Source organism: Patagioenas fasciata, chromosome 8, assembly GCF_037038585.1.
Source record: "Patagioenas fasciata isolate bPatFas1 chromosome 8, bPatFas1.hap1, whole genome shotgun sequence".
Classification (NCBI taxonomy): Eukaryota; Metazoa; Chordata; class Aves; order Columbiformes; family Columbidae; genus Patagioenas; species Patagioenas fasciata.
The window spans coordinates 7,234,813-7,258,051 of NC_092527.1; the positions used below are offsets into that span (position 1 = coordinate 7,234,813).

General features: G+C 50.2%; 2 protein-coding genes and 1 non-coding gene across 5 annotated transcripts in view; all 3 read right to left on the bottom strand.

Annotated features, from left to right (window-relative positions):
- CHUK (component of inhibitor of nuclear factor kappa B kinase complex) overlaps positions 1-8,317 on the bottom strand; it is a 28,401-nt gene extending 20,084 nt beyond the window's left edge. The window contains exons 1-4 of one of the 2 annotated variants that reach the window (XM_065843168.2): positions 8,131-8,306; positions 7,958-8,052; positions 6,006-6,120; positions 4,432-4,501 (exon numbers count right to left, since the gene is read on the bottom strand). In XM_065843168.2, coding sequence (XP_065699240.1) covers positions 4,432-4,501; positions 6,006-6,120; positions 7,958-8,052; positions 8,131-8,283 — 433 coding nt within the window. In that variant the 5' untranslated portion in view covers positions 8,284-8,306. Of the gene's footprint in view, positions 1-4,431; positions 4,502-6,005; positions 6,121-7,957; positions 8,053-8,130 lie in introns of both variants that reach the window. The other variant, XM_071811598.1, reaches the window with a different exon arrangement.
- Positions 8,313-17,988, bottom strand: CWF19L1 (CWF19 like cell cycle control factor 1). Of its 2 annotated transcripts, XM_065843169.2 has the most exons (14): positions 17,925-17,988; positions 17,743-17,827; positions 17,270-17,348; positions 16,129-16,230; positions 15,342-15,556; positions 13,747-13,865; positions 13,037-13,121; positions 12,066-12,206; positions 11,593-11,704; positions 11,070-11,149; positions 10,401-10,610; positions 9,689-9,808; positions 8,615-8,712; positions 8,316-8,537 (listed from the first exon to the last, which is right to left on the bottom strand). In XM_065843169.2, exons 1-14 carry the CDS (start codon positions 17,945-17,947, stop codon positions 8,393-8,395), a joined length of 1,614 nt encoding a protein of 537 aa, XP_065699241.1. In that variant the 5' UTR covers positions 17,948-17,988; the 3' UTR covers positions 8,316-8,392. The 2 variants fall into 2 exon arrangements, with proteins under 2 accessions (XP_065699242.1, XP_065699241.1); XM_065843170.2 differs by lacking the exons at positions 13,747-13,865; positions 15,342-15,556; positions 16,129-16,230; ... (1 more) ...; positions 17,743-17,827; positions 17,925-17,988 and having other exon boundaries at positions 8,313-8,537; positions 12,066-12,189; positions 13,037-13,125.
- On the bottom strand, positions 9,978-10,119 carry LOC136104819 (small nucleolar RNA SNORA12). Its single transcript, XR_010651801.1, has one exon. It is a non-coding gene; the product is annotated as a small nucleolar RNA SNORA12 (small nucleolar RNA).
- Positions 17,989-23,239: the final 5,251 nt, after the last annotated feature.

Sequence of the window (23,239 nt, forward strand, 5' to 3'; positions counted from 1 at the left end):
TCTGTTAGCTAACCAAGGTCTCACCCACTTTGCTGGGATCCATGAATTTTTGTGGTTACCTGTAGAAACACAAGCATATCCCCTTCCCCAGGTTATTAGTGACATAGGACCTTCCCGTTGTTGTGTTGTCGGATTAAACACACTAACCTTGGGCACATTTTCAGAAATATCTTTGACGTTTTTGATATGGTGCATAACAACCGGTTCCATTTCAGTTTTTGTAATGCTGCTAAGCGTATTGAGGGCAGTTTCTTTTAAGATGTCCTGTCTGTCCGCAAGTAAAACATGCTAGGCCACAAGAAGAAGGGCTTCGGCCTTTCATTGCAGGCTTAAGTGCTGCAGCCAAGGCTGCAGCGTGGGCTTGAGCATGTATTTTTGCTTTTTCTACCTCCTGTTGCATAATCGGTACCCGTGTGCAAGCTTCCACCATCTCTGCTAAAGAAGCAGTTTTTCCCAAACCGGTTAATATCTGTTGGCATTGGGTGTTCGCATTCATCATAGCCAAATCTTTCCCCACAGCAGCTTTTGCCTCTGGAGTCACGTTAGGAGAGGCATCTATCACTTCTTTTAAACAATCCACAAATGTCATATATGATTCCCCAGGATCCCACTCTATTGTAGAATAGGGTAGCACAGGGTTACCTCTATTTGGCGATTCTTTCACTGCTGCCAGAGCAAGCCCTTGCGTTTGCTGCAAAATCCTGGGATGAAGTGCTGCCTGAGTGGCACCATCCGCATATTGCCCACCACCCAGTAACTGGTCCATGCCAGCCAACCGCAACGGATCATCAGCTGGTAAACGAACATTTTCTAATACTGCCAATTCCACCTTCCCCTGCCACTTGTCCAAGAACAGCAAATACCCCGTTGGAGGAAGCAATAACTCCACCAATGCCCTAATATCTGTTGGAGTTAGTACTTGCTCCTTGAAAAATGAATTGATTAGCTGCATCATGTGCTTATTATCCATACCATATTGCATAACTGCACTTTGCAATTGCTTAACCGTTTTCCAATCAAAAGGCGACCACTGCCTTTGTCCTCTATTATCTATGTGCACTGGCATTGCTGTAATACTACCAGGTAACACGATCCCTTCAATAGTTGCATCTCTGATTACCCCTTGCCAACGTTGCCATGCATTATAAGAATGATCTCGAGGAATATCTCTACCCTGATGCACAGGGGCAGCACCCAAATTATCATTACTATCACTGCTATACAATTCCCTTGTGTTTCCCTGTGGATCACTAAGTCGACGCATATTTGCAAACCGATCTGCTAACCCAGTCTCCAGCCCTTTTCCATATCGCGCTCTCAAATATTCATCTGCTTCTCTTACAGACCACATCCCATCTTCAACACATTGTCTAGCCCATTTTTGTATTTGCTCTCTTTTGATACGGAGCTCCTCCGGAGTGAGGTCTAATTCCACCCTCTCCCTTTCCTGTTTTCCCCGTTTTTCACATTCCCTGCCAATTGCCTCCAGCCCGTCCTTAATTGCATCTGACGCCTTTTTATATGCTATTAACCGTGAAGTTTTACTGTTACCGCCATCTAGTCGTTCCATAGCTTCTAGAACTCCTTGCATCTGGCTCTCCTGCCGTCTCAGTAAGTCCTTCAGGCTCTGCACGTGGCTCTCCTCCTGGCAGTCAGGGCAATTCTGCGGTGCTTCGTCCTGGTGTTCCCTCGGGTCCTCCGGCAAAGGCACGTCGGCTGGATTAACTTGTTCTGGCTTGTTGAAACTTGCCGGTTGCTGCCATTTGTTGTCGGAGCCAGGCAATGGCTCAACGGGCGCAGAGGGTATAATTTGCTCTCCGCCCCAGAACTCCAGATCTGATACGGGACATACCAGCGGTGTTGATTCTTCGGAGTCCTCGGAGGGTGGGCAGCTCGCGGCGGGCGGCTCCGAGAGGACGGCACACAGCTCCGGCTCCTCTGAGACTTCCTGCATTAGCTGCCTGACCTCCCGCCAGGGTCCGGCGAGATCGCAAGCCTCGCGGCTCCCCCTTGTAACCGCTTCCCATAGTTCGGTCCCTATGTCCTCCCATGTACCGGGAGAAAAAAATTTGTCCGTCGAACGGACACTCCCCTTACGCAGGGCGAATCGAAGCAGACGCTTTAACGCGTCTTTTTCAAAATACCTTCCTGTTCGTGCAGCCAGCTGCAGAATACTTTTCATTATTATTTTTTCTTCCACGGATGCCGTGTTTCCCATGCCACCTGCTTCCCCGTAGGCCTACTTTCCGCTATGATTGAGCGCCGGGCTGGTGTCGCCCCCAGGTGGCGTCCTCGCGTCTTCACTTCCGGCGATCTTGCTTCGATACGAAGGATCACGTCGGGGTCACCAAAGTGTTGCTTTATCCATGCGAGCCACGGAACCTGACACACCAATATGATGTTCACAGAGTTCACTTTATTGTCGGACCGGGCTGGCTTTATAGCAAAGCTGCCCTGTCCACGCGCCTTACAACAATGCGATTGGTTGTAACTCGTGCTATACAATAACGTGATAGGCTGCATGTGCTGTCCAGCGCTCTGCACGCGTGTGTCCGGCGATTGCTCACTCATTGTTACCTTCTAATGGTGCTCCTTTAGTTTCTTTTGTCTCTGGCTTCACCTCTCAGCCAGGCTGGCGACAACCCCATCCCCCTGGGGCGGGGGGGGGCTCTGCCACTACACTTGATAAATGGGTGTGTCAGGAGGCGGATGAAAATAAAAAAAATAATCGTTTTGAAGTGTCGCCTTCTCTTATTCTATGCAGGAAGATGTGCTGGGGAGGGTCAGGTTGGACAGGAGGAAAAGGTTCTTCACCCAGAGGTGCTGGGCACTGAACAGGCTCCCAGGGAGGTGTCACCGCCCCAGCCTGACAGTGTTCAAGAAGAGACAGGACAACATCCTCAGACACACGGTGTGACCTGTGGGGTGTCCTGTGCAGGGACAGCAGTTGGAGTCCATGATCCTTGTGGGTCCCTTCCAACTCGGGACATTCTACGATTCTGTTATAACAATGAACCATTTCTTGATCGGATTGTGACAGGCAACAAAAAGTGGATTTTATATGACATTCAGCGACGACCAGCTCAGTGGCTGGACCAAGAAGAACCTCCAAAGCGCTTCCCAAAGCCAAACTTGCACCAAAAAATGTCACGGTCACTGTTCAGTGCTCTGCTGCCACTCTGATCCACTGCAGCTTTCTGAGTCCTGGTCAAACCACCGCACCAGAGAAGTCTGCTCAGCAAATCGATGAGATGCACTGAAAATTGCAACACCAGGTCACCAGAAAGGCCCCAATTCCTGCCCATGACAACGCCTGACCACACGCCACACAACCAATGCTGCAAAGGTGGAATGAATGGGGCTACAAAGTTTTGCCTTGTCCACCGCATTCACCTGAGCTCCAACTGACCACCACTTGTTCAAGCATCTCGACAACTTTCTTCAGGGAAAATGTTTTCACAACTGAAAATGCTGTCCAAGAATTCATCAAATCCCCAAACATAGATTTTTATGCTACAGAAAAAAAAAAACTTGTTTCTCATTGGTAAAAACGTGTTGATTTTAATGGTTCCTATTTTGATTAATAAAGATGTGTTTGAGCCTAGTTACAGTGATTTAAAATTCACAGTCCAAAACCGTAATTACTTCTGCACCAACCTAACAGCCCCATTCCATCACTCCCACCGCTAAAAACAAAACTCCGTGATTAGCTTAAGTCAATCTACATGGGGGCTTTCCCCAGAAGGAACAAACTCCCACAGAGTTCCCAGACTCTGCTTTCTCAGACACCATTTCCACGGTAGCACAACCATGTGTGGCACTGCGTGATTGCTCACCTAATTACCCCTCAGTTGAGAGCAAATCTCATTAGCAGAAGATTGCTGGACTAGCCGAGGCACGGTTGGCTTCCCTTTCTGCTATGCTCTCACCCACCCTGCCTTCAGCTCCACTCCAGGTTATCATCTCCTCCACACTGTCACCCTGAACAAATGAGATTTCCCTCCTACTAAGCAAACCCTACACAGAGAAGCAACAGGGCAACTCTGGCACTTCTCACATTGGTTACTGCTTTTTCAGCTTGGAAAAGTTACATTCAGGTGACGCACAGTTTGGCATATCCAGAGCCATGAACAGAAATGAGGTTTGAACAGAAAACTGTGACCTTAAAACAAAAGGTTAAGGTCATATGTACATACAACAGACCACTACACGGCTTTTCCAATCCCACTCCACAAACGGGTTGTTAGTGCGAGCTGCTCACCCCTGTGATCAGCAGGGATACCAAGTCCTTCCTCTGGAATAGAAACCTGATTTGTTTTAACACCCTATTCTCATTACATGGTCACCTGAAAAAGCAAAATGCCATCACACATAATTAAAAAAACCCAAATACACAACATGAGAAAGGCATTAAGGCAATAGACTACGTACCAATGTCGCTAAGCAGGGACAGTATTTGACTTTCCTTAAGTCCACAGCAGTTTTCTGGTTTGTTTAGCAACTACAGTAAAGAAAGAGATGTTTAGACTACAATGCAAGAGTCAACAGTCAAGAACAACATCTTCCATCCCTGCTGACAGGACGCAGAACACAGGACAGCTCAAATATAACTCTAGTTGAATGAGGCAGTTGGCTTTGTGAAATAAAAGCATGGGGGGAAAAAAGAAAACAAAAGGAAAACTTATCGTGCAGAGATGGGGTTGAAAGGAAGATTTGGACTGCTAAAATAGCTCACAAATCATGAAAGCCATCAGAAAGCAAATGGACAAGAGACACAGGCAGGGTCGTATGGCTGCGGGCAGCAGGGGTCATGAGGCTCCTGGAATCTGCTCACCCTCAACTGCTGAAGTTTGGCTTGATGGGATTTGGGAATGTCCCAGATACCTGAAGCAGTAAGTTCTGGGTAGATGTGCTGAACACCAAAGGAGGAGAGGGGCAAAGTCAGAAACCAAGCGCAGAGCCCACAATACCGCTCCGAACATGTGTGTGGAACGCAGACAGAAGCAGCAAGATCAGAAATAAAAACGTGCATCTTTTCTTTAAGGAACAAAGCGTTACATGCAATCAATTTAAATGAAGCATGTTACCTCCTAAATTGTCCCAGCATCTATGCAACTTCTAAGGATGCATTGGAAATTCAATTATCAAATACTGCATCACAAGTACAGCTAACATAATCCCAAATTTCTTGGCCAGGATCTCCAATTTACCTTCAAGTAGTCTTAAAACTTTTACTGCAAAAATCAACACGCAAGCGTGACCAAGAATGTGGTCAGCCACGTTTCCAACATCCAAATGCTATTTTCATATATAACCACATCCTTTTGTTACCAACCTTAAAACTGACTCTTAATATTGTCCCTACTGTTTTGAACAACTTGAAGACACGAAATGAGGCCCAGTAAGTTACTGATACACCAGCTGCCATCGCAGTTATTGTATTCAACATCTGCTCATGTTCCTCCAGTGGTATCTAACACCCATAACAGAAACAACAACAGAAAAATAAGCTTCCTGATCACTTAGATGAGGTGATTTCTAAGCACACCTTAAGCAACAGGGGTTTGCTTCTTCACCCCTGTACAAAGGTTGCTTCCTGAATCTGGCTGCAATAGAAAGGGAGCAGGAACTCTACTGGGATACATAGGAACTACAATCAGACCAGACTCCAGACAGAGACACGCTGCAGCAAAGCCAAACACGATGGGTGCAATTATCGAGGCGGTGGGAAGTTGTATTAATGCTGAAGCCATGAAAGGACACACTGCTTCAGGATAAAAGAGATCTGTCCTTGGATTGCTCTATTCTCAGGTTTCAAAACCACAAGTCTCGTTTCCCATGGGTGGTTTTTTGGGTTTTTTTCTCACTTTACATTTACTTCTGCACACCTGTACCTAAAAAGAAAAGCACCACAGAACACACACGGTTTCACAGACAACCACAGTTACAGAAAAGTATTAACTCCACTTATTTTGCTACATATTGCAAAGCAAAGCAGACGTTACCTTCCGGAGGTCACCTCCTGAACAATATTCCATCGCCAGCAGAGGAACATCGTTAACCAGAAAGTTCATCTCCTCGGGAACTTCACAGGCTCTTACTACATTGGGATGGTTCAACCTAAGCACAAGGAAAGCTGGATGAAAACTCTGACTTCTTTTTTGCAAGAATGAGACAACAAATGTCAACCAAACATGTTTTTACATTTCAGGTGCAATTTCTGTTCCACAATTGTATCCTTGCTGAGAAGTACACTCTGCAACGGCACCTACCAGTACTCAAGTGCACAAAACTCATCCCTTGGGAACACACAAACCAGCGATGAGCAGAACCAACATCCCAAAGCCAAAGTACAGGACTTAAATGATGAATATCGGGGCTCCAGTTCTGAATTCCTGCACCTTCCCGACAAAGTCATTATGTACGTGTCTCTGTTTCTGCATGTGGGGACAGTTTCCCCGAACCCAGGGGAACCTGCCAACACTTGTGGAACTGTACTAGGGTGGTTAGAACCAGGCAGGTGAAACCCACACACACGGGGAAGGATTAATTTCTGCAACTGAATTCAAACAGCTGCTTCTTGACTCTTTCTAACGCACATTATTCTTGGGAATAGGATACATCCAGAAGAAAGTGAAGACAAATTCCTGCTGTGTACACCTTCCAAAGCCTCTGGAAGCCACCACAAGCAGCTGTAGCTGTGTGGCTCAGTGCCTGCATTCAGAAAACACAAATGATGAAAACACTAATGAGAACAGTGATCACCAAGCCCTGGCTCACAAACCCAGGTTGCGTGCAAGTGGCTTCCTCCAATGTTAGTGGTTATAGCAAGTGGGTGAGAGTGACAAGAAGGCACAGCAGGAGTTTGGTAAAGCACTATGGAGCAGGGGCACTGCAGACATCAGTGGGAACAAATCAGAACAAAACTGAGCAGAGTCCCTGCTGCCACCAGAGGGATGGAGCACTTCGTGTTCTGGAATCTCTTAGGAGGGAGAAGGAACTCTCAGGACAAGGGAACAACTGTGTGAGACACCAACACCCCAAGCTACCACTGATGTTCTCAAGGCTCTGGTTCACAGGTACCTCAGGGTGACAGGCTGGAGAGGGATGGTGGGCAGCGTAGGGTACATAGTTTCTGACGAGAAAGCATTAGGAGATGTTATTCTGTACACGTCACAGAGAAAAAAAATTCCTAGCTCCCCTGTTTGCTACATTAGAGATGCACACACTGCACTTATGGGGTCACGCAGCTGCTCTCGTGTCACCACATTAAAAGGCAACACACTGCACAGTGCAAATTCAGAGGAATTCAGGATGGACAAACAGCCCAGGCAGCACAAGAGCACCAGGGGTTTGGATGTCACTGGGTCTGAAGGAGGAGAAGCACTCGCACATCCCGGAATGACACACAAACCAGTGCAGAGCCAGGAAGTGCCAGGCAGACACTCACCCTGGTTCAGAGGTTGAAGCTCCCACTGTCCCCATGCCCTGTCCGGCTCAGAGGCTGAAGTCCCCGCTGTCCCCATGCCCTGTCTGGCTCAGAGGTTGAAGCCCCCACTGTCTCCATGCCCTGGCTGGCTCAGGGTCTGGCTGTCCCCACACCCGCAGCCGGGCTGGTTCAGGTGCTGAGGGTCTGGCTGTCCTCACACCCTGGTGCCCCCACTGCACCTGGTTCAGGGCCACTGGGCCACCTCGGTCCCTCAGCCCAGCCGGTTCAAGGGCTGAATGCCCTGCTGTCCCCACACCCTGGCTGGTTCAGGGGCTGAATCCCCCACACCCCGGTCTCTCACCCCCGGACAGTTCAAGGGCTGAATCCCCTGCTGTCCCCACACCCCGGATCCTCAGCCCGGATGGTTCAGGGCCTGAATTCCCCACTGTCCCCACACCCCGGTCCCTCAGCCCGGCTGGTTCAGGCCGCCGGGCCCCGGCAGCGCCGCGCCGGTGGTTCCGCACTCACTTCTTCATGATCTCGATCTCGTGGCACCACCGGTCCTTGTTCTTGACGCTGAGCTCCAGCCGGCAGGACTTGATGGCCACCCGGGCGCCCGAGTCCTGAGGGACACAGCGCCGTCAGCCGCCCCGCTCCGGCCCGGCCCTGCCCGCCCGGCCCCCGCCGCCGCCCGGCCGCACCTGGTGCTGGTACAGACAGACGTTCCCGAACCCGCCGGTGCCCAGGCGCTCCCGCATCTCCCAGGGCCCGCAGCCGCCCGCCGGCTGCCCCCGCAGCGCGACCCCGCCGGGGGCCCGCTCGCCGCCGGGCCCGGTGGGGCCGCCCCGCTCCATCGCCGCAGCCACTCGGGGCCACCGAGACTCCGCCTTTATTGCCGCGTCAGCGCCCGCGCCCGCCCGCCCGCCAACGGCCGCGCGTCCCTCGCCGCCGTCAGCGCCGCCGTCAGCCCCGCAGGGCGAAGTCGAAGGGCTGGAAGTCCCGGCGGAAAGCACGGGCCTGCGCCGCCTCCTCCGGCCGCTCCGCCGCGCAGCGCCGCCAGTCCGCCCGCTGCGGCAGCGCCAGCAGCGCCGCGCTCGCCAGCACCTCCCTGCAACACAGCGCGGAGCCGGCTCGTCAGCGCCGCGGCGGCGCCGGGCGGGCCGGCAGCGGGGAGGGGGGACCCACCTGCCGAAGTGCAGCGGGAAGCGGCCGCGGATGCGGTGGAACAGCTTCTCCCCCGTGTCCAGCTCCACGTAGAAGTAGGGGGTGCCCGGCTGCGCCACCTGCGGGGGACGAGACGTGGGGATCGGGGGGGGATGAGATGCGGGGAACAGGGGGGATGAGACGTGGAGATCGGGGGGGGGGAGGGGCAATGACATAGGGATCGGGGCGGGGGGGAAATGAGATAGAGATCGGGGGGTCCGCTGCGGACCACCCGCCCCGCAGCACCAGCTCTGGTCCCTCAGCCCAGAGCAGGCTTTTGGAAGAGTGCAGCCGTCTCCTGACCAGAAAGGCATTTCTCAGAAACTGGGCATAACCCAAACTGCATTGGTGGCCGATGTAAAAGCATAACATCCAGAGGACAATGAAGCGAGGGATCGCTTCCCACTGGAATCCTCAGTGCAGGATGAGCACAGGGCACTACTTGTAGTATTTGTTGTGGTTTAGCTCTGCAGTTACCACTACAGAGTTGTTAAATGGGAGAGCCAAGCAGCTCTGATCATTTTTACCCTGAGCTAAGCCATCCCATACCAATACAGCCCATTTTTAGAGGAAGGAAAGCATGTGAAGGGACAACACACACATTTCTGAGCCAAGAAATCGGCCACTAAGCTTGCCAACATAGCTTTCGATAGCTACAACAGGCACGCACACGTGCTATTTCTGGCTCCCGCTGCAGAACAGGTGAGCGCTTGAACACAAAAAAACCTGATGTCACTACTGACTCATTTCTCAGGAAAATTTCTTTCAAATTCTTACCCAGGGGAACTTAAAACTACCTGATGTGCAGCAGCACTGAAAGGGTTTGGTATCACAAGGCATGAATTCAGCAAGCCCTATGAGTAGCTGGAATAATTTGCAGATAAGCGACATATCTGTTGTTCACAGGAACTTTGCTCAGAGCAGAATACACCTGGCACATCTCCAGATCAAGTCTACAATGGTCTGTCTCCAACAGCTTAGCCCCACCACACAACATGACCTCAGCCTAAACAGGCCAAAGGGAAAGTAAATAACAGGCAAAATCGTGTCTCATACTTGCGTGATATCAGAGTGCTCTGGGATCTCTAATAATTCGATCTGTTGTTCCTGTGCCTGGGCAATAAAGATCTCTTTAATGTCTTCAGAAGTACAGTGGTCCAATGGGACAGGAACCACCTGGAGAGGGAAGATAACAGTCCCGTAAAAAGAATAGAAGACAAAAAAACCCACTAGCAGAAAGCAATCAGTCCATCACTGGAGCTGGTGTGCTCCTCAGTACCGCTCAGCATCATCAAACACGACAGGTGAGCACCTGCCCGTACAGGCTTAAACTTATGAGGTTGTTTTCTGTAGGAGCTGAACAAAAAGCTGAAAACTAAAAGCTTGAAAAAGTTCTCAGCACAGCCGTCTCCTTTCTGATCTCTGTGGTAGTTTAAGGCCGCTCTGATATTGTTACAGATCTGCCAAAGACAGAAACCACCACAATAGACCCCTAGCCCATCAGGGTGAGCACGAGGTTTTGCCATTTCTCTTTTTAATCAGTTCCATGAGGTTTTCCTCACACACTCAACACAACCAACACGGTGCTGCTGTAACGGGAAGAATTAAAGGACTGTGGCAGAACCAGCACATGGTTTTATTTTTGCTCTGGCTCTATCTCTGTGGATAGGACAACTTCTCTCCATGCTCTGGGAAGGCACAGAATAAAGAGAGAAATGTGAAGATAAGTGCAAGTTTATATTCTCCCAGGGTGCCAATAAAACCATACCTGTAACTGCAGATGCTGACTCCTATAGTTTCTTTCAAATAAGACATATCTTTTTCCCTTACTTCTGAAAAAGTCCTTTAGTGCAGACTTGTACTTTGTCACTTCTTCCACCACCTCTGCAGACAAGTCGACCACCGACTGATAGTGCCCAATAGGCAAAATCAAGACGTGATCGGGTAACAAGCCACCTTTGGCCAGGGCAAGATAGCACTGGAAAAATGAAACAACACACACCAGTTACTCACAGCAAGCAGCGTGAACTTACCATGCTGTGGCGGTGTACGCTCTGGCTGCATTCTGAGTATCTCCCAGCCTAGTGATTCTGCCCTGGGAACAGGGAAGTCTTCTCCTCTATGTGACTTATTAGGGATTGTTTATTAGCAATTTATTAATTACTAGAGGAATGAGAAAGACGGTGACTGGGGGGCAAAAAAAAGCTCTTTTGAATGCCAGAGAATGGCTTGTCTGTAGGAAAGCAGCCGAGTGACCTTCACCTCTGTCGCTAGAATTGCTTCCTATGACAAGAAAATCCACTTCAGCTTCAAATCCACAATCAGCTTCAAATAAAGTTTGGTTTTTAACATTTACAATTGGAGATGGTTATTTTCTATTGCCGTGTCTCGGCACGATTCTGCTGCCAGGTAGCAAAGAATGCGCTTTGGTACTTACATGTGTGCCAATACTAACAACCAAGTGCTTCTCAACTTCTGGGCTGGCGAGGCAGAACCAGCAGGGCCCCGCGGGCTGCGCTTTATTGGGAAAGAGAAACAAGTGTTACAGCACAAGGCTTATTTGTCAGAACAGGCAATGGATCTGGAAGAGCTGTTATTTTCCAGCCACCCTTCCCAGCTGATGAAGTGATTAAGATGTTAGAAGAACACAGCTCTTGGAAGCAGATCTGGTCAGAGAACTGGTACCTCTGGGAAATTGCAACATTCCTAAAGAGACACGGCTGCAGTAATGTTGTCACTTAAAAGTCACGATCCTTAGGGATTTCATTTCAATTTCTTCAAGTCAGGCAAACTCTGATGTGTTTTACAGCACAGAAATACAGAGGTAACGGAAGGGCTCCCTTCCCAGTTCATTAATATTTCGTGAGCACGTTGGCAAGCTGACATACACAGTTCGACAGCTTGAGAAAAATGAAGGGTGAGATGGTCCAATGCTCAGGAAAAAGCATCTGCATACTTACGGGGTTTTTTGGCTTGCTTAGGTTCGGAGTTCCCTCTCTCCTTCCCATCTGAAGGACGCTTCTTTCCCTGATGCTTGTTCAAATCAAAGAAAAACTGACAAGCTGGTTCTTCCTGTTTAGAAAAAGAAAACCGAAGTCCGTTATAACTGCACCTGAGAGTCACAGCACATACAAGAATTTGCTTTTTCCTGAAGAGGCACGTAACCACCTTTGAAAAGCATCAACAGCAAAAGCATCAATATCCTGGAACAGAATGAACTGAGCTCCTTTTGATACAGCCCAGGATACAGTTGGCTAAAGGGGCAAACCGTAACAAACTCCCTCGCATTGCACCTATACAATCTGGTTGATGCAAACAGTTTCCACAGAACCCTTAGTGTTTTGGATAGAAATATTCCAAGGTTAAAGCCGAACGCTGTTCTAAGCTCCCTGAACTTAGGGAGTGAAACATGCAGGGGAGAAGGCAGCGGTACCTCTGCACCCAGAGGCGCTTTGGTCTTCTGCGCCTCCTTCCGCGATTTTCGGTACGGATTTTCCGTGACGTCCTGTGGCTGCTTCACCAGCTCTGCTGGGTCCATCGAGCTCATTGGCACAATGCTGAAAGCGTAGAGATACTAGAACAAAAACAGACATCTGAAATGCAAGAAGCTTTAGCCATAACTGCAGCTCTGAAGAGGTCAGCTGTGACCTCAGCCATCCTGAAGTGGTAACGCGCAACTTCGCACTGCAAGAACTCAGCAAACCAGTGTTTAAGCTAAGGAAAGACATGAAAAACACGCTCCCTGGGCCAGTCTGCTGTGCAGGGCAATCAAGAGTTTATGGAGCACTTCCAAGCGGCTCACTTCTTTCACTTTCAAGAAATCTTTTTGAAAAGCAGCTGTGTATCCTATGTGCAAAAAACCCAGCCTTGATCCTTGCCTGTTTCCAGGCCTTCTTTCTGTCCTGGTCCTTATTTCTGTTACCAGGCCTAGTTCCTATGCCTTCTTAGCCACTACCAACCTGTCCCTCTATACCAACATTCTGTTACTTTCTTAAACAGGTTAAAACAACCAACAAAACAACCAGCCCCTTCCTATCCCAGAAGCTTTTTTTCTGTGATTTAGAAGGGTTCCTTTGGAATTTTGCTTCCTTCTTAAAGCAGGTCATGTGAACAGAACATCTGTAAAGCAGCTGGGGAAGAGGAAGGAATGACACCTTTCTAACCGCTTTCCTCTGCAGTTGTGTTCATAGCTACACGCTATTTGAACAGGTAGTGAACAACACTGGGCCTCACAGCAAGTCTTGCAGCCCTTAACCTTCTGACATTGTGGGCAAAAGGTATTTCTTCCTCAAGTGAGCCAGACCATTCCACTTGAGTGATGGACACTGTCCTGCAGCTAGCCAAAGCTGGGCTTACTGCCCTATTACTTGTACTTGAGAAAAGAAGATTCAAAAGCATCAGTACCTTTTTCTTGCTTGTGTTGCCAACGTTTGCAAGCGCAATAAACCTGCTCACGTGTTGCGGGGTCTCCTGTAGCACTGTGTGATTTCTGTAAGGAAGCAAAACACAGCTGTACTGCCAGGCACGATATGTGGGAAAACCACGTGTCCTCCGTGAATCTGCTCAGGCAGCACCTCAGCCACAGTCACCAGCCAAGAACAAGGAGGCCTGAGCACAGAAAGAGTCCCAAGACCTAATAGCAAACAGCTGCACAGACCAAAATGACATCTCATTGCAGCCTGAAAGCAACTACACCTTTAAAGCATCTCCTGTGGGAGATGTGTAGGTTGTTCTGACACCTGCCTTATGCCACTAGTCACATTTTCTGTACAAAGTTATGACTAAAGACACCAGCCTCTTCACTACACACGAGCTTTTCCGTGATACATTTTCAGAGATACAGCCCTGAATTGGGCTGAACACTGTTTAAGTGTGACCCAAGGCAACTAATTTGGCATTAGATTCACAATCATGTCCTCAGACAAGCACTGTCAACAATGCCATAGTTTTCAAGGCAGCAGGAACTATCATAATAAGATGGATCTGAGAAACAATCTCAACACTGTGTTGGGTCTGGATGACTTAATAAAATTATTTTAAAGTTGTCCTCCTGTGTTCTTTAAAAATTGAACTCCTATTGGAAAGTAAATGAGATTTCAAATGGTCTTACAAACCTGTAAGGAAGTCTTTCATAATAGGTCTTCTCCAAGCCGGCAAAGTGGTATCTTGGTTTGAGACTTGCAGCTAGATCAGATACTAAGTTGGAGCCACGCTTCTTGGTATCGATTTCTCCCTGCAAAACACAAACCAAGTTTTATTAAAATCAAACAAACAAACCAACCTGTCAGACTGCAGAGAAAATAAACAGTTTTATACAGAACAGCATGCTGGGAATGTGGAGAATGATGGTGGTGGTCACCACTGCCTGGAAGTGAAACAAAACACTCAAAGGGGGTCGATCTCTTATCGGCCACCAGAGCCTACTCATTTATCTATTCCGTGTACATAGGGTTTGCAACTGCTTGTTTCACCAATCCAAATTCGCCATATTGTCCTCCTCTTGGTGTTGCGAAGCCAGGGCAGCACAGAGTCAGTTCAGCAAACACCAACAGATGCCAAAGTCATCAAGACAAGTTTTGACCACATGCCCAGGGTACCAAAACTTTATTGCATGAGGCAAGCAAACAAGAAAGTGTTCAGGAAGCATAATTCTATCCCGCTCTCATCCCTGCGAAGTCAGAGCAAAACTCCAGGGAGTTAATTCTCATCTATGCAGATCAGTTCCTCACACCAGCTTTGCTGGAAGAGAAACTTCTGGTGACAAAGAGCGAGAGACCTGATCCTTCATTCCTCAAACTTCTGGGTCTCAGTGCACAAGGGAATCTCCAAGACTTGTTACTGAAATCCTCAGGTCATAAAGCACACACTCCAACGAGATGCATGTTTGAATACAATCACTATTAATACACTCTGCTGTTAACCCAAGCGAGTACATTTTCAGAACACTCATGCCAAAGTGGAAGGATACACTCAACTACTACAGAGAATCCCCAAGGGAACTTGAGACCTGAGTTTTCTTTATAAGCTGGAACATCCCTACAACCTGTTTCTCTCCAACTCCCTAGGATAGCGGGGTCGTTGGTTTTTTAGAGGAGGGGCAGAGATGAGGGAGGGTCTTCATGCTTTTAGTCTGAAGATTGTATCTGGTTTGGCATGTTGGAAGTGCAAAGTGCACTTCTGCCATGGTCCATGGCCTTGCACACCAGGAAGGTTTCAGATCACCTTAATTTATCACTGGAAAGTCACTTCTGCTGAGGAGCATTAACAACAGAAAACTGGACACAGGCAAAACAACATCCAGACAGTAGAAGAAAAAGACCATTTAGTACAGCTGGCTGATATGCAACAAAATAAACACCAAAATGCTTTAAAAGTTTTCAAGTGGGGAGAAAGAACAGTATTAAAGATGTTGAAAAGCACAGCATTCCACACCAGAGGCTAGCAGCATTGTTTCAGAGCAACGTTTGTGATGAGGTGAAAGCCATCGACTCTGATTTTTCAGGCAGGGACAGATAAAACACCCTGAAGCTGAAGTTTCACAAATGTCCCTCCCCATTGGGAGGAGGAACCATAACATCCACTGTTTTTTACTCTCAGCTTTCTCAAGCACTCGGGGGTGGCTAAATAGCCCAAATTGCCACAGCAAGGAGAAAAGCAATCCTGTGTTAAATCCACCTGCAAACCCATCCCAGCAGAAAACAATGCTTACCGCACTGTTGCCAAAAGTCCCCACATCTCTGGGCCAGGGGGACGTCAGCAATATATCCACACCTTTGAAGTTTGGGGTTGATAACAATGACGTTTTTAATTCCGCCACGTCCTTTGCACTGAAGCTGTAGGCAGGAGCTGGCTCGTCCGGGGCCTCGGTACCGCTCAGGTAGGCGATCTGCAGTCCAGAAGTGCCGCTGTAAAGACCTCGACGGCCTGTGTTAATACACAGGCACGTGCTTGAGATGTTGACACTGCAAGTTAACCTCTCGGGCACCTGACTGACAGAGGAACTCAGAAATCCTGCCTTAGTTGTGAAACTATCCCTGAGTAAAAACACCCAATGGCAAGTGCCTTTACTTGTCAGGTGGCATTCTAGAAATAAACTAGTTTATCCTTTTAGCTTTGCTACAGTTTCATTAGTTTAAAGATGACACTTCTTACCTCTGCTGCTCCAGTGCAGCCTCAGAGCACAGCAAAGTCATACTTCAGCTAGGAAACCTTTCCCACACAAAGACATGCTATGGGAATAAGATATTCTCCAAGAACAGGATCTTTCAACCACTCCTCCTTTTGGTTAGCAGGTTCAGCATTAGAAAACAACCAAAAAGCACGGTTCTCTTTCACGTTTTACATAGCAGATTGTATCAGCCTTTCAACATCTAGTCTGAACCCCAGAATAAGAAATGCCACCTTAAAATTTCCAGAAAAAGGAAGGGCTTTGAAGTGGCAAGATCAGAAACTGTTAAAGCACCACCAGGCAAGTCTCTTGTCACAAACCACCTTACCTAAATAAGTGATGTTCTCAGCTAATTCGCAGCCGCTGACGTCTGGAAAATAGCTCACGGTCTCTTGGTCATTAGCACCGAGGATGTACGTTGGAATTGGAGCTGAGGAAGAAAGCCACGTGCTTCAATTCAAGGACATTAGCAAAAGTTCAGCCTGCGTTTACAAGGAGTCCCACCCATTCCTACAGACCCCCCACACCCTGGCAGCGCCCAGAGGAGCGATCAGCACAGAGCAAGAAACCTTCACCCAAAAGTCCCCAAGCCTGCTATAGCACCAGCAGAGAACAACCTCCGCGCTAGCTCCACATAAGATCAGCTCCAAACAATCCATAGCTGTAAAAACACAGGTGCTAAGTAAACACCAAAGCACCGGGAGATTCAGTTGAAGCTGATCTAAATTTGTACGGTTATCAAAAAACTGAAAACCATTGATGTTTTAGGGGAAAAGCTCAAGTTCATCAGCTTTTTGATTCACTTGGTAGAAGAAATTGCTGCATGACTTTACTTCGAACCACCACATAACAGAAAAAGCAATGGGAAGTACCAGTTTTAATTTATGGCTAAGTGATCAATAAAAATTCATTTCTCCAAACAGCCCAAGTGAGATCTTTTCAAGCCACTAAAAGTTAGAAAAAGCAACGAGCAATGTCAGCGACGGCTCCTATAGATTTCCTAGCAGCCCAGCATACCAGTCAGCAGGTCACGGAATAAAAACCAGCAGCAGTTTCCTATTTAAGAAGGGAGAGCAGCAGCCATATAGCAGCTCTGCTACAGCTACAACTGCTTGAAACTACAGCTCCCACAGCCAGAAGATACAGGAGATTGCTTTCAGTTGCAGAGCTTTCTGGTCTCTGTGGCTGCAGAACAAATGCTACTCATGACTACAAACAGCGCTGGCCAGATGAGCCAGGCACAGACTTCAACGTCCAAAGCACAGGCAGGCCACTTGGGACACACACATCTTTTTGATTCTGAGTCCAAGAGCATTGCAGAAATGCGTTTTGGTTTAAAACAAACCCATCGTTCCCTCCTGCATGGAGTTTTCCCACACCATATAACTGCGGCTTCTGAATTCAGAAACACCCTGCGACGAGAGCGCAAAGTGGGTCGCAAAGCAGGGTGAGTGGCATCGCCCCCTTACCTTTCTTGGCCCCTGTGCAATACTCTGCCCATTCTGCCTCTGAAGTAGAGCCAAAGAAACTCCCAACGCACAAAAGCATCTAAAAAACATCAGAGAAAGCGCGAACAGCTACTTGACCAAAGACACGACACCCGCCAGCTTTTCCACACGCAGAGCTTTATGTGTCCAGTATTAGACACACAACAGCACCTCTTCTCCAAGCTCAAGAGCCCCAGCTCCCTCAGCCTTTCCAGTACTGACGGGTTTAACCGTGACGGGGGGGGTTTCAAGACCACAAGGCGACAGCTGCTGCATCCCAGGTCGTGGACAACGGGCTGCACAGACCCCTTCGCTGTCCCTTGTACCACGGGCAGAACGAGGGGGGCCTGACCCCGCCCAGCAAACCCCGCCCAAGCCCCCTGGGACCCTCCCGCGTCCCCCCGGGCAGACACCGCGGGGAGCGGAGCGAGGTCCCGGTGCCCCCCAAGCCTTACATCGAAGCGGCCGCTCTTGCCCTGCACGGCGCGGACCCGCCCGAAGAGAGCGTCCAGCCGCCCCTCCACGTCTCCGCACGCCAGCCTGCGGGACACGGCGAGACACTGCGCGTCAGCGGCCGCACGGTCCCGCCGCACGGTCCCGCCGCCCCGTCCCGCCCGACCAGTCCCATCCCGCTCACACGCGCAGCGGCGCCGCCGCCATGTCGGGAGCGCCCGGTCCGGAAACGCGGTCCCAAACCGGCGGCGCTGCCCACAGCGCCCCCGCGCGGCCGGGAAGCGAAGCGCAGCGCTCGCTCCAGGCAGCTCGTCAAAAATAACCTGTTTCCTCTCCAGGTGAAGCATTCAAGAAAAAATGCGCTAGGAAAATATGGCTACCCATCGATACTGCATTGAGAACTCTGCAGTTTAATCCCTTTACTCCTACACTGTCCTTAATTCAAATCCTTATTGTATATTTAGTGATTTTTACAGCAATTTCAATGTGAGACCGCAAGTACACATTAACAATCATCTGAACCAGTTAAACACCTGGGTGTATTCACTAGAAGGAGGTGGAAGGCCTGGGTTTCCCTGCCTGGGTTTGTGATAAGGCTCAGACCGGTGTCTGGAGCCCCATGGGAAGCTCTGAGACCCACACAATTGTCTTAGCAGTTCATTACAGAGAATATTGTTGCTTCTTTGGGCAGAAAAATGTTGGTTTTAACGGGCAACAGCTCCTGACTCTGAGATAGCTGTCAAGTCTCCCTCTTCGAACAGCTTTGCAAAATCAAGGGAGGGAAGGGAGCAATGTTTTTGCCATCTCTAGTGTCTGTTTAAACCAGCATGTTACACAAAGCTGAACTTTCCAGCAAGTTTCATGAGTGTCTCCAGAAGGAGACACCAGTTCGAGCTGCTGCCTCCTGGAGAGCGACCCTCAGAACCCAGGGTGGTTCTGCCTCTGAGCAACCTGGGCTGGGTGAAGATCACAGAATAATCCCAGAATGCCAGGGGATGGAAGGGCCCTGGAAAGCTCACCCAGTGCAGTCCCCCCATGGAGCAGGAACACCCAGATGAGGTTCCACAGGAAGGTGTCCAGGCGGGTTTGAATGTCTGCAGAGAAGGAGACTCCACAACCTTCCTGGGCAGCCTGGGCCAGGCTCTGCCACCCTCACCATCAAGAAGTTTCTTCTCAAATTTAAGTGGAACCTCTTGTGTTCCAGTTTGCACCCATTACCCCTTGTCCTATCACTGGTTGTCACCGAGAAGAGCCTGGCTCCATCCTCCTGACACTCACCCTTTATATATCTGTAAACATGAATGAGTCACCCCTCAGTCTCCTCTTCTCCAGCTCCAGAGCCCCAGCTCCTTCAGTTTTTCCTCACATGGGAGATGTCCCTGCTCAGGGCAAGGGTTGGACTGGATGAGCTGTGAAGGTCCCTTCAACCCAAATTGTTCTGTGATTCTACTCCCACAGTAGTTTGTGCCACCCAGGGCGTCATTCCGGCCAACAGCAAAATCAGACTCTGGTGTCTCCCCATTCTTCACCACATCTCTGCATTTTCCAGTCAAAGTCCCGACCTTCAGCTGCCGTTTTGCACCCGCAGCTGAGGAAAATAAGCTCTTGGCAACAGCCAAAACACTCTCCTGTTAGAGCATTTCTGTCCGTCATCTCGAGGGCCGCAGCTCCCCTGATCTTCCAGCTTGAAGATGCCGAGGCCTTTTTTGCTTAACAAAGCAGCAAGTTCAAAGGTTCACAGCTTGCAGAAGTCACCTCTGCCAGGAGAGGCCTATATAAGCAGTTTCTAACCAAGTTCTTTAAGAAGCAGTGTACCACATGGTTCAATAAGCTCAGGCAGTCTATCAAAATATTTAGGGGGCTGTGGTGTCTTGTCCCATCCGCAACCATGGTACAGCCGTTGTTTTGGGGGATCTGTCTTCTCCTAGTTTTGAGCCTCTTTCTAAGGCACAACAGCAAATGTATTCATCGCTCACTCTGTCCATATGAGCACTTGTTCTGTTTTCCCTGTCGGCCTGCCCAGTAATTAGATGATGTGTTTTAATTGCGTTTGAGCGTCTTTAGAAAACGCTATGTAATAAATGTTTCTCCTGCAACTCAATAGAGGAGTCTGCAGACTAATGCCCCAGTTTGGAACAAGGAGACAGAACTTATTCCTAATTCATTGCACTGGCAAGGAACTGGCCAGATGTTCAGCAGACCTACAAATCTAAACTGTTCATGGCAAAAATGTTGATCATTTTTGATCAACGTGGCTCTATGGAACATTTGGCAAATGTTTGCCCCTTAGGAAAACAAAAAGCAAACAAAAGAACAACAACAAAGGAAAAAAAACCCAACCGAACAAAAAAATCCCACAAACAAAAAAAAAAAAAAAAACAAACAAAAACACAACCAAAACCCAACAAATTGTGGGTAATTTTTATTGCTTTCCTTCGAGATGTCTCTTCATCTGTTAACTGAGAATTATAAGGCAGAAAAATGATTCACTTATGTTACTCAGTCTTGCAGGACTCTGCTTGCATACCTTAACAATTTTGGGAATTCTTTTTCACATGAGGCGACCTTGTCTGGGTGTTTATGCTGCTTATTTTGATGGCATTCCTTGAGATACATTATTAAACGGAGAGACCATGCATGAGATTATTTTGTGTTTGATAAACCATGACCCTGAATATTTATTATATTTTTGTATGAGCTTGTTACTAGAACTCACTTGTTGCAGCAGCACATTTTGGCTGGCCAGCAATGGCTCGTGTGTCCCTAACCATGTAGGCTGGCCTGCATGGGGCTGGAGGAAAGGAAATGTCATCCCTCTCTGAGAGACATCAGACTGTGAATCCTTAATGTAAAGCGAAGTCGCTTCAAACTAATCCCAGCATGCAAACTCATACACCTGTATTCACAAGTTAATCAAGGGGAAAGGGTAGGCAAAGAGCCAGGAACCCATATTTTAAATAGATGGGTAAGGGGAAGGGTATTGTTCTGGGGTCTGTCCTCACCGCTGCACGGCTGCCCGTAAACCTGCTCCTCTTTGCCTTCTCTTCCCAGGAGCGCACTGGGGGCCAGTCTGCCCCTGCCAAGCCAGCGCCACCATGGCGGGGAGGCCATCAGTGTCCTCTGGGCAAGAGCCAGGCACGCCCAGGAAGGCCTTTCCCTCCACATTCAATTCTAGGGACCAAGTCCAGATGAAAGACATTCTGTGCCAGCTGGAGCACCTCTACAACGTCTACAGCGTCCTGAAAGATCAAGTGGACCAGCTGACAGACAACAAGGTGGACCGTGCCGAGTTTGAGGAGCTGCAAGAGCTCCTCCTGGAGAGAGGTGAGAGCCCTGGGGAGCTGGCAGGGGGTGTTTGACATGGGGACACCCTGAGTCGGGGGCTCATCCTGCTCAGGGCCCAGCCCTGTGGGCGAGACCCCCTCACCGACAGCATGTCCCCTTGGCCCGTTCCCTCTAGGCCAGCAGAGCATGGCCCACATCCTGGCTGACCTCCAGACCCAGGTGTCCTCCCTGCAGGCTCTGGAATGGGAGCTCCAGCATGTGAAACAGGAGGTGAGCTGGCAGCAGTCCCCGAGGGGGCTGTGGGGATGCCAGGGGGATTTGGGCAGGGAGGGGCAGCCAAAGGCCCCCTGTGCTGGGACGACACAGGGGCCGTGCCCTGACTCTGCCCCCACCGCCGTTCCCAGGTCAGGCAGCTGGAGGAGGCCTTTGGAAAGCTGGGGCTGGCTGGAGCCGACGGGAAAGCGGGCAGCAGCGACCAGATCCCCCTGCAGCTGGGGTAAAATGGCGGGAGAGGGTTTCCCAGCCTGCAGGGCTGCGAGGAGCCCAGGGGGGCTGGACCATCCTGTTTTGGGAGGTGGCCATTGGCAGGGTGGGACACCAGCCTGTGTGCTGCAGGGTGGGGACCAGGACCTGTTTGTGGGTGTCTCTGACCCTGCTCCTCACCCCCAGGCACCACCGTCTTGCCGGAGCACAGGACGACGTGGTCCCACAGACACCTCACCTGGGCACCGGGGCTCTTCCCACCTCTCCGGCCCCCGTGGGATGGATCGGCACCCCGAGAGCCGGGCAGGACTGAGGGTCTCCTGCTCAAGTCCCCTCAGCTCTGAGCAGGGGAGGAAGCGGTGCCGGGCAGCACCAATAAACAGTGATGGGCAGCCAAGTGCCAGCGTGGTCTGAGTGTGGGGGCCCCCGTCAGGATCTTCCCCTCAGGCACCAGGAGGTGCCGGCAGCGTCCCTCGTCCTGTGGCCACGTGTCGCCGGAGGAGCTGAGAACAGCCCCCGTGCCACCCCCTGCCGGGGTCTGTGCCGCCCTGTACTGCAGCGCTCCCCCTGACCCCCCTGGCCTGCCCAGCGCTGTTTGACCCCGATGGCCCCTGCCAGGGGAGCTGCTGGCCCCAAAGAGGCTGTGCAGGAGCTGGGATGATGATGCTCACTTGGTGCTGAAGGCGCTGGGAAACAGGTACCCCAGCGGGAAGGGCGGCAGCAGCACACGGCTTCATGCAGCAGCAACTCCCAGCCCTGGCCGCTGCTTTGCTCTTGCATCTCCATGGCTGACAGGCCTGCGAAAGGGCTGCCAAGGGAAGGTGAGGACCAGCAACACCTTTCCGTCCTGGCACCTTTGGTATGGGAGGAGTTGCTGGATGTTCACAAATTGGGAACTCGAGGGAGAGAGAGTGAGGGGACCATGAGGTGACCAGCATGGGGCAGAGCCGCAGTGCTGGGGGCCTGTGAAAGGGCTGCCAAGGGAACGTGAGGCCCAAAAGCAGCTTTTGGTGCCGGCACGTTCTGTGTTGGAGCAGCAGGTTGACATTTTAGTTTTGCAGCTCAACTCGAGTAAGAGTGAGAGAGAGTGTTGGGATTGTTCGGTGCTGGAGCCTGTAGTGGTGGGGCTGGGAAGGGGCTGCCAAGGTGGGGACCAGCAACAGCTGTCGGTGCTGGAACCTTCCCTGTGCGAGCAGGCGCTGCACATCACGCACTCTGGAGCTTGGCTCCAGTGAGTGTCTGGACTGTTAGGTGGCAAGGTCACAAGTGGAACCATGCTGGGGGCAACTGGGAGAACTGGGAGTGACTGGAACTATGTTGGGGGAAACTGGGACCATGCTGGGGGCAACTGGGAGTGAGTGGATCCATGCTGAGGGCAACTGGGAGCAATGGAAATCACACTGGGGAGAACTGGGAGTGACTGGGACCACAGTTGGGGTAGCTGGGAGTGACTGGAACCCCGCTGGGGGCAGCTGGGAGATACTGGGAGAATGCTGGTGGCAACTAGGAGTGACCGGAACCATGGTGCTGGCAACCAGAATCACGCTGGAGCAACTGGGATGACACTGGGAGGAACTGGGGCCATGCTGGGGGTAGCTGGGGGTGACTGAGATCATGCTGGATGTGACCGGGAGCATGCTGGGGCTGACTGGGAGTGACTGGGATCATACTGAGGGCAACTGGGAGTGACTGGAACCACATTGGGAGCAACTGGGAGTGACTGGTACCACG

What these genes read in the sequence shown, in the direction of transcription:
- CWF19L1 (XM_065843169.2), bottom strand. Translation starts at nt 17,947, where the DNA reads ATGGCGGCGGCGCCGCTGCGCGT. An exon ending in TTGCACAGGGGCCAAGAAAG is followed by an intron (nt 16,231 to 17,269) that starts GTAAGGGGGCGA and finishes TTTCTTCCTCAG; the next exon opens with CTCCAATTCCAACGTACATC. An exon ending in GTCAGCATCTGCAGTTACAG is followed by an intron (nt 9,809 to 10,400) that starts GTATGGTTTTAT and finishes TTCCCTCTCCAG; the next exon opens with GTGGTTCCTGTCCCATTGGA.